This window comes from Zootoca vivipara, chromosome 2 (assembly GCF_963506605.1).
Source record: "Zootoca vivipara chromosome 2, rZooViv1.1, whole genome shotgun sequence".
Classification (NCBI taxonomy): Eukaryota; Metazoa; Chordata; class Lepidosauria; order Squamata; family Lacertidae; genus Zootoca; species Zootoca vivipara.
In genome coordinates this window covers 48,440,237-48,451,072 of record NC_083277.1, presented here as the reverse complement: position 1 = coordinate 48,451,072, position 10,836 = coordinate 48,440,237, and the positions used below count along the sequence as shown (strand labels likewise).

The window sequence follows — 10,836 nt, the reverse complement described above, 5'->3', positions numbered from 1 at the left end:
TGATCTTCAAGAGTTTGTGACTCTCGGTGGTTTAACAATATAGACAACAGAAAGATCCTTGCCCCACCTCCTAATTAGGCTGCTGAAATCTAGAAAGCTTGGGAAAACAGGAATAGAAAGGATTTATGTCCGAGAGCACCTGTTTTGGTACTGAACACACCTTCCTGGGCTCAGCATGTGCTTAGAGGCAAACTTGTCCTGCAATTGTGTCTGCCTTCCTGAGCCGCTATTTTACACCTGGCTTCAGGTGGTGGACCTGGGGTTGTAGATCTTACAGGGAAGTCTGTCTACCTCTGCACTAGAGTATGTTCCAAGCAAATGCCTCTACAGCTTTATTCACGTCAAACGTAACATTTTCCTTTGTCAGCAGCCACAGTCTCATTAATTCCAAAGATCTAAAAAGCCAATTGTTTCAAAAAGAAAATAGGAAGAAAGCAAACAGATGAATGCTTTCACCCAGACACTAAGCTACAGCCATATGGTAGAGATCAAATGTCTGGATACTTAAGAGAAAGGCTGGAGTGTATTTTTAAAATGTGGACACTTGAGCAAAACATGTATGTGACGCACTCAGAGTTGGAATGACATTCAGGAGTGAAACCACCTGCACCACCTGCACCAGAGAAGAAGAGATCTGTGGTCCATTATGCCAAGGGAGCCAAGAGAGTAGCACTGCTCGCATTTGCAACTGTTTATTGAAAGGGCTACTACATGAATGCTTCTAACGCATGGGTAGTACAAAAGCAGGGGCGGTAACATTCAGCTTCTAAACAATCCAGCTTTTAAACGGTACAGAACTTAGAAGAGGTACTGATGAGAAGCTGTGTCACCTATTGTTGCAGGGTGTCACAGCAGGCACAACCTGGCAGGCACCTGTGACCCATGAGCAGCCATGATTGACATAGTTATGGAATGCGAAGTAGGGCAGGGGTTCACCACCATCCCAGCAAACAGAGGTCCATGAAACAAGGTGAAGCGCAGCTTTTGTTAAGTAAATAGCAGCTGCAAGGAGGGGGGGGGCAATTACCAACTTTCTCTCCCTGTCAACATCCTGACAAAAGTCTCTTCAGAAGTTCCTTTCACTTCAAGGGAAGCCTCCCCTGATCCCAATGAGATTTCCTTCCAGACAGTGCAGCTTCTGGGAAAGGATTGGGGGGGGGGCAGGACATCTATCACAGTCCTATGGTCAAATTTATCGTACTGGGATCCCACGGGTGATTTAGGCTAAGAGCGTCGTGCCTTCTCCTTTTTGTGGTCTGGAGGATGCCTATTCCCAGTTCCCACGGCGTCGTTTCTGCCCGAGCTGGTGTGTGTCTGCTTATAAAAACCCTGAGGAGGAGAAAGCGGGTGGTTTGCTGAGCTTTCGGGGTTGCGATACTACGAATTTGTCTTTGGGTCACTTAGAAACCCGCAAGGTGGTTGTTGTGGTAAATGGAGGCACATATTACAATCACACGAAAAAAAGGCGCTACTGGCTGCGGCGCCAGCAAAAACCTTCCCGCAGGTGGAAGGCAGCAGGCGAACTCCCTGCGGAGGTAACTGGTGGCTATGCAAGCTGCAGCCGCTGCTGCTTGACAAACCTTCCGAAGGGGAGGCTAACGTGATGCCGAGCTCGACTATACACAGCAGAGAGAGGCGCCTCGGCTTGAAAATGCCGCGCAGCGCCTCCCTCGCCTCCTTACTGGTTCCCACGTTGGACATGCGGGACAACACAACTCCGACAAATGTCAGCGGGTCTTGCCCCGCCCCAGACTGTCGTCTCCAATGCGCTCGGCTGTCCCAAGGGGGACCTGCCAGCCACCCACTCACGCCCTAAAACTATATCAACACTTCCAGTCCCTCGCGGAATTTCCGCGGCAGCCAACCAACTCATATAACTAGAAACTTGGAATTGTACTAATTTACGCGTGATCGTTGTAATTTTGGGAAGCTCCTCTTCCCTCTCTACATCAGCCGCCCTCAAGCAGCGGCTTCCAAACGGAACCGGAAGTGGGAGAAGAAGCGTGACTAGCCTTCGCTTGCCCTATCTCTATGTTTGTTCTGCACTGGCGTCCGCCCCGCGTTCATAGAGATAAAGAAAGCTCCCTCACGGCCTTTCCGCTTCAAAGGTTCTAAACTTCCGTGGCCCTGCGCGCATGTCAAGAGGCGGGACGAAGATGGCGGCGCTCTGCGGCGACGGCGGCTTCCGGTGTCCGGCGATCCGCTGAATGGGCGAAGCGAGGAAGATAGTTCCGGAGGAAGGCTGCTCCCTCGGGTGAGAAGTTAGCTCTGTTTCTTGCCTTGCGCAGCTCTCGAACTCTGTGCTGTGTTCACTCTTGCGCGGTGAGTTCCAGAGACGTCGCTGAAGCAGCAGCAGCAACAGCAACAGCAGCAGCAGCAGCAGCATGACGAGCGAGGGTACCGAAACGCGGAATCCCGCGGAAGGTGGACCCCCTAAACTGCAGTTTGTCCCCTTCAGCAGCGCCTTGGATGCTGGCTTTTGGCATGAGCTGACCCAGAAGAAGCTCAACGAGTACAAGCTCGACGAGACCCCCAAGGCGATCAGAGGCTATTACTATAATGGCAAGTACACCGTGGGCCATTTCTCTTTTCCGGGGGTGGGTGGGAGGGATTGTTGACCCCAGTAATAGTGGTTCATGATGCTGGATCACGCCCTGCGCAGATTAAAGGCAGATTCTCACGATGCTGAGGTGTATGGTGGCAAAATGAAACAATTATACAGCATTGCTTCACCACGCGAAGTGTAACCTGCTCCTGCTGCGCATGTTTCCTCGACGGTAAGCGCCGCTCTCGAATTCCGCGGCGTAGGATATTGTTGCCAACCCCACACATTTCATTTGGAGTAAGACCCACTAAACTGAGCGGCAGTTACCTTTTGAGCCAAACGTGCATAGGATCTGGGGGTTTGATGCTGATGCTTTGTGGCCCCCCTGCAGAGGCTTCAACTTCAGTGTCCATGACACTAAAAAAATGTACTCGTTTATATTTACGTTGTACAGTACTGTATATTGTTTGATCATCAAGACTTCTAAGCAGTTTATATAAAGCAATATAAAATATACATCAAAATACTGATAAGATCAAATGTTAAAAACAAGCTCCCCTATGTTTTCCCCAAATTACAGTGGTTCCTCGGTTTAAGAACAGCCCTATTTCGAACTATTCGGTTTACGAACTCCCTAGAACCGGAGGTAGTGTCCCGGTTTGCGAACTTTACCTAGGTCTAAGAATGGAAGTCGAACGGTGGAAGGGCACTGGCGGTGGGAGGCCTCATTAGGGAAAGCGCGCCTCGGTTTAAGAACGGTTTCAGTTTAAGAACGGACTTCCGGAACAGATTAAGTTCGTAAACTGAGGTACCACTGTATAAGTAAAACTGGCGGTTTGAAAATATACAAAATAAAATGGTATGTTGAAATTCATGCAATAATTAACAAAGCTTTTAGAAGACACCAGAAGCAATAAAGGTGTTTGACTAATATCAATGGGCAGGGAGTTCCAGAGTGTAGGTGTTGCCGCACTGAAAGATCTGTTTCTTGGAAGCATGGAGCAAACATGACGTGGCCCTTGTGAAACTGTCTGTTCTGCAGATTGAAGCAGTCTGTTGGGCATATAGGGAGAGTAAAGTGATCCTTCAAATAAACTGACCCTAAACACTTGAGAACTTATTCTAGCTAGCAGTTCCATGTCCCTGCAGTGCAACAACACAGTCCCAAGTCAAGTCTGTGAAAGTCTTTTTGCACTCAAATTTAAGACCCTTACGTTTTATCTAAGCTTAGTAGTCTAGCTTGCTCTGGATGACAGGAGCCTGTGGGTACTGGTAGACAAATTTATTTCTGTTTCTCCTATCCGGAACAGAGAAATAGGAAGCACTTCATAGTTATTCTCTGTTAACTCCTGTCCTCTTGAACAGCTGGTGTTTCACTCTTCCTCCATTAATATGTATGAAGGAGCCCACTGACTGCATACCACTGTCTCTTCAAATTGAACGGGGAAAATTTACAACCCCAAATTATTTATCTAGGCTATCTACTTTACCTTATAGTGGTAGGTGGGTGGGTGGAGGAGGGGGGAAGGAAGCAGAAATACGTCCTTTTCAATCACACTGTCCTTCATACAATACTTCTGTGAAATGGGGAACCAGTTATGAAACCACCATATGAGGAAAGAATATCTTGTGAGGAAAGCACATATATATGCTCAGTCATTAAGCAATCTTATGAGGGAGTATATTAAGATTGTTCCTTGTCTAGCACACACAATGTTGCTTCCCTTATGGGGAAAATGTATAATAATACATATACCCATATATACAGCCATTCTAAAAAAAAACCTGTTGTTGTTGTTGTTGTTCTAGGAGATCCTGCTGGTATGCCAGCTCGTTTAACGCTGGAATTTAGTGCTTTTGATATGTAAGTAACTTAAATGGCTCCTATGTTATCTTTATTTCTCCACTTTATTTTTCCACTTGCAAGCAGCCACTATGGCTTGACATAGGCTTTCATATGTAGCAATATCTGTGCTGTTCTTTTTAGATTTTTTTCCATTCTGGATCCTCACAATGGTGACATTGCATTAGAGCTATTCCATTTCTCCCACACCATCCTACTTTGCCTCCTAGTACCCAAAAATCAAGACTCCACCCTTTTTTTGGAAACCAGAATGGCCCTGCAAAAACGTTTAAGTGAGAATGCTTTTTTGCACACCATTCCTCATTTACTAGTTTTAATGATGCATAGGTGTTGTCCTTTTCACTTTTACTACATCCCATCCTATCATTTGGTAGCATGGTGGGAAAATGTTTCTCGGCATTGGAATTCTGAATGAAATTTTAATATATAAACATAAAACAAAGGACTGTCAGTACCTTTTCACATGCTCATGAAGGTGGAATGAATTTGTGGAGAGGAGGTGTGACATGACAAGTGTTCCATAAAACGGGTCCCTGAATTGAATGCATGGTTCCTGCTAGATACAAGCTGTGCATCCAAGTGATGGGGGACTTCAGTGATCAGGCAGGGATATAAAGGAACAGGTGTCCTTGAGGTATCCTGGACCCAGATTGTTAAGAGCCCTGTAAACTCAAGCAAGATCCTTGAACATTGTCAGGGGAGCAGGGGGAGTCACTTCAAATGGTCAGTAGGAAAACACAAATGTTGGATGAGCAATACTATGTAATGAACGGGATGCGGGTGGTGCTGTGGTCTAAACTACTCAGCCTAGGGCTTGCCGATCAGAAGGTCAGCGGTTCGAATCCCTGTGACAGGGTGAGCTCCCGTTGATTGGTCCCAGCTCCTGCCCACCTAGCAGTTTGAAAGCACGTCAAAGGGCAAGTAGATAAATAGGTACTGCTCTGGCAGGAAGGTAAACAGCGTTTCTGTCCGCTGCTCTGGTTTGCCAGAAGTGGCTTAGTCATGCTGGCCACATGACCCGGAAGCTGTCTACGGAAAAACGCCAGCTCCCTCGGCCTGTAGAGCGAGATGAGCACGCAACACCAGAGTTGTCCGCAACTGGACCTAATGGTCAGGGGTCCCTTTACCTTTACTATGTAATGAGTGTGGCATTCTAGAGATAAAATGATCTATGGATTTTGTGACTTCCAGTAGATTAGCATGAACTTCGAATGCATGCCTTTTAACTTGTCAGATGTGGTTTTTAAAGCCCCAGCCCAGCTGTAAAAAGAGGACACGCATCTCTACTTGTGAAAGAGGATCCATGATCCTATTCCTCTTTTTGACATAGTTTGACAAACCAGGTGGAGATTCTGCAAAACCGAAGAGCAGTGGCCATAGGCATAACTATTTGCATTCTGCTTCTGGTTGGGAATGTGCCTCACTTCTCCCATAGCTATATTTTTATGAGACATCTAATCCAACTTCAATTCCTTTCCCCTCTGCAGGTGAGATTCATGCAAATAAATGCTAGATGAGTTTGAAATTGTTCTGGTTTGGATATGCAAGGTATATTGATCGGGGTGGGGAACCTGTGGTCCTCCAGATATTGTGGGACACACAGCTGCCATCAGCTTCAGCCAGTATGGCCAGTGATCAGGGATGATGGGAGTTGTAGTTCAATAGCATCTGAGTGGTCCATGGGTTTTCCACCACCCACCCCTATGTAGCAGCCTTGCATAACTGAATAAAATATCCAGTTTTTCATAGTTTATTTCCAGATGTTTGGGGGCAAATGTGCAGAGTACCAATAGCTCTGGTTTGTGTTAACACCATAACAAATACTGGAATATAGTTGGAAGAGTTTTTGTCTTTTTCCTTAGGAATGCCCCAACACCAGCACATTGCTGCCCTGCTATTGGAACGTTGTATAACACCAATACTTTGGAAGCATTCAAATCCTGTGATAAGAAGCTTCTTCTTGAGCAAGCCGCAAATAAGGCAAGATAAAAGTGTTACTACCGTGTTTCTCATATTATAAGACATGTCTTATATTTATTTTTTCCTCAAAAAAACACACTATGGCTTATTTTCAAGGGATGTCTTATTTTTTTCCTCCTCCTCCTGCCGCAGCCGGCATTGCTGCTGCGCCTATCACTATGTCTTATTTTCGGGGTATGGCTTATATTCATTGAATGCTTAAAAATCCTGCTATGGCTTATTTTATGGGTATGTCTTAAAATATGAGAAACAGGGTATTAGAAGCCGCTTTTTAAAACAGTATTGAAACTGTGGCAATGGTGAAAAGGACCTAGGAATATGTAACTATGACTTGAAGTTGTGATCCTGTTTTGGGAAGCCATTTGCAATGTGATCCTGTGCATGTTTGTTTTGAAGAGAGCTCTGCTGAGTTCCAGAGTACTTACTCTCAAATTGAGTGTGTGCAGGATTTCATTATTTGTTTCTCAGGCTCGCTTAAGGAATGAGATTAAGCAACTTCAGTGCCATATATTGGCAGAAAATTGTATGTCGTGTGGAGTGGTATTGGCTTTGGTGACCTGTTTTGATGCTATCCAAGGAGTAGGAAAATAAAGGCTAAGATGACAAATCTCAACACAGATTGCTTTATTGAGTTTATTGCTCTCTGTCCTCTTATATGGCAGATATTATATCATTGGGAAGCAAATATATTAACCAATACACCCACTATTTAAGTGTTTAGTGCCTTCTCACTGAGTTCATTGGGCTCAATCAAGGATTGTGGCCTAATTGATGCAAATGTTATGCCTGTGCTGTACTCATAAGCTGGTTTAATTCTCAAGTTTTTTTCTGAAATAGCATCATTTGTAGCTTTGTGAGAATGCTGAGAATTCTAATGGCAATATTGGAATGAAACCTTGACTGTTAATGCTGTTTAAATTTGCAGTGTAGGAATGCCCTTCATGTATTTGGCCTTGTAAAGAACGTAGATTACTGTTACACAGTTTTCGAAATACCTTTTATATTTCTAGCATATGCTGTTGGGAGAGATCAGGGGGTCTCTCTAGGCCTTTGCATGAAAGTGAAGGCTCTCCATGGGAAAAATTCAAATGCACAAAGAAGGAAAGAGAGCCGTCCACAGAATTACATGTGTTCTCACCATCCAAAATGAATTATTCTTTGTTCAGCATTATGTATGATTATCGTCCACCTGCATGCTCAGACTAAGCTAACACTTGTCCATTTATTTAAGTGAATCTATTCTGACTTGGTGGCATAAAACATATAATAACAGTATATATTAATATTGTTGCAATGATGAGACAAATTCTAATACTTTCCTTTACTGATGATTTTCTTCTTCTTTTCTACTGTTAGATATGGGATGCAATAACATCAGGGACTGCTGTTGAGAATCCTGTCTTACTGAACAGATTTATCCTATTAACATTTGCTGTGAGTAAATGGTGTTTTTTTAATTTTTAAAAAATTCTAGATGATTCACATCTCAGTGAAGACTAGCTGATGGGTCATGAATCTAATGCGCCCAGGCTGAAATGTCAGGTTTACACTGCAATCGTCTGTGATTCCTGGAAAGGAATCTTCTGTGTCTGGAAATATCCCTTGCTATCCCTGACATATAGAAAAATGAGAGCAAGTGGTACTTCTAATTTATTAAGGACCTAGTTTTGTACTGTATAAGAAAATGTTGTGTGTCACTGTAAAAGCAATGCCACAGTGAATGTGATGGCTCCTAATTTTGATCTTACAGAATTTGGTTCCTAGAATCCTCTTCCTAATTGGCATTTTGTAGCCTATGATGGCCTAAAAGTTTTATATGCTTCCCCTCTGCTATTCTTTCTGTGCATGTCAGTGAAGTGCAGTTAATGGCAGTACTCAGTTGTGTGACGTTGCATGGGTACATTGGGAATACTGCATTATGCAGTCGCTAAATGTCTAATTTGAATAGTAATAATTGGATCAAACAACTCTTTCCAAGCTATTACATTTTGCAGTTATTTCATTATTGTAGTTTTAAAATGTTCTAACGTGCTTATACAATTTCCTCCTTAGGATTTGAAGAGATATCGTTTCTACTACTGGTTTTGTTACCCTGCGCTTTGTCTCCCAGAAGGTATCCCTTTGATTCAGCAGCCTGTGTGCCTAGGTGCAAAGTTCTCAGCTACTCAGGTATTATTTTTTAAAAAAAACAACAACAACACTACTAACCTAAAGCTTTTAGGACTTTATCGTTGTCAGAATGGTTTATTCATTGTAGCACTCAGTGGGGTACGCATGCGTGGAACAAAGTCTGTTCATTCGATGGGATTTACCCCCATTCTCCTCCCATGTACCTCCTAAACCTGTTTTGGGTTTCCCTCCAATCCTCCAGAACTGCTTTAGAGGCAGGGAAGGGGCATGCAAAGGAAAGGAGGGAAGTCCCACGGCATGATCGAACCTTGTTCCCTCCACGCAACGACTTAGTTTAATCCCACCCATTATTTCTTTATTTATGGGACACCATTTCCATAAATAAATAAATATGATGGAGTCTCCTCCTTTGGAGGTCTTTAAGCAGAGGCTTGACAGGCATATGTCAAGAATGCTTTGATGGTGTTTCCTGCTCGGCAGGGGGTTGGACTGGATGGCCCTTGTGGTCTCTTCCAACTCTATGATTCTGTTTCTGTATATGGTACTTAGAAGGAGAATCTCTGGGTTTCCTAAGGCCACATTCCTTCGCCCCAGGCGACGAGAACCTTCGCCAACACTGCTTCATGTCCTTCAGTCCTGCTGGGCTGCAATGCATCCTTAAACTGTGAAAATACCTCGTTTTCCTGGATGGAAAGTGGAGAGAGGGATGCGTGCACATAGGGCCCTCTGTGTGGTTGCAATGTGTAGAGCAGATGACAATATTGTTCCTGAGTGCCTTTGTCATTGCTGTTGAGCACATTGGTGGCCTTGGTACACTAGTGACCTGCTGTGGTGATATGCATTGGTGGCTAGACCTCGGGTGGTGTGAATCTCACTCAACTAAGTAGCATTTAAGAAACAACTCTGAATTGAATAAGTCTGTGTTCTGTCTTTGTTTTGTTTTTGTTTTTTTAAAAAATGATTAAACAAATTTAACAAAACAAATCAACAATTAGTATAGCCAATTATATCCCCCTCTTTCCCCCCTCCCCTCCCTCCCCCTCCCACCCTCCTAAGACTTCCCTCAGCCTCCCACTCTGGTTTATTTGCACATGTTATTCTCTGCATGTTATAAAAGTGTACATACCTTTACCTTATCTATCCTCTGTTCTCCTAGTAAATTGTGAATGTTTATTCAAAACCTGCCAAGGAATCCAAATTCTTTTGTTGTCTTTTTAAATAGATTGTAAAAAGTTCCCATTCTTCTTTAAAATCACGATTGTCCTTCTCTTGTAGTTTGTGTGTTAGCTTTGCCAGTTCCGCATAACTCATCAGTTTTTCTTGCCATTGTTCTTTCATTGGGACTTCCTCATTCTTCAGTCCTTGTGCTAACAAGACTCTTGCCACTGTTGTAGCATACATAAATAGGTTCTTTGTTTTCCTTGGCAGGTCTTGTCCTAAAATCCCTAACAAAAAATCTTCTGGTTTTTTTTGCAAATGTCATTTTAAACATTTTTTTCAGTTCATTATATATCATCTCCCAATTTTTTTAACTTCTCTGCGTTCCCACCACATATAATAAAAAGTACCTTCTTTTTCTTTACATTTCCAACATTTATTTAACCCAGTTTTGTACATTTTTTCCCATTTTTACTGGTGTAATGTACCATCTATTGCTCTGTCTTTGTTTTAGATTGAAGCTCTCCAGAATGCATATGATGAGCTTTGTCAGAAAGAAGGCCTTACAGCTCTGCCCTTTTTTCTAATCAAGTACCACGACGATTCTGTTCTTGTCTCCTTGCTCAGAAACTGGGACAACTTCTTTTCTGATCCCGGGGAGCAGGTAAAACCCTTATATTGAACACAAGATTCTCTTTTGCAATTCTCATCTACACCTTTGACTCCATTTACTGGCTTCACAGGACATGAAAATAATTCCTAGATCCCTAAGCTTTTTCTTGATGAGGGTGGGAGAGGAGAGCAGAAATGACATAGGTTAGTTGGATATCTGAAAGAGGATTTTACATAGGGTAGTTGGGTGTCAGACTTTTCTAAGTGCTGAAGGTCACTTACTTTACCTTGCTGTGCTCAGATACTTTATGGTTTTTCTTCAACCTAGCTTTCCAGTGCTGGATTTACATATAAGCTAAACAAGCTATAGCAGGGGCCAGCAAACTTTTTCAGCAGGGGCCGGTCCACGGTCCACTGTCTCTCAGACCTTGTGGGGGGCCAGACTATATTTGGGAGGGGGTGGATGAACGAATTCCTATGCTCCACAAATAACCCAGATATGCATTTTAATAAAAGGACACATTCTACTCATGTAAAAACACGCTGA

The 10,836-nt window shown here is 43.4% G+C and overlaps 1 protein-coding gene across 1 annotated transcript in view; it reads left to right on the top strand.

Annotated features, from left to right (window-relative positions):
- Positions 1-2,181: 2,181 nt before the first annotated feature.
- Positions 2,182-10,836, top strand: part of ATG7 (autophagy related 7) — a 99,308-nt gene continuing 90,653 nt past the window's right edge. Inside the window, exons 1-6 of the mRNA XM_035106218.2 lie at positions 2,182-2,562; positions 4,355-4,409; positions 6,272-6,389; positions 7,746-7,823; positions 8,442-8,558; positions 10,192-10,341. Coding sequence (XP_034962109.1) covers positions 2,385-2,562; positions 4,355-4,409; positions 6,272-6,389; positions 7,746-7,823; positions 8,442-8,558; positions 10,192-10,341 — 696 coding nt within the window. The 5' untranslated portion in view covers positions 2,182-2,384. The remainder of the gene's footprint in view (positions 2,563-4,354; positions 4,410-6,271; positions 6,390-7,745; positions 7,824-8,441; positions 8,559-10,191; positions 10,342-10,836) is intronic.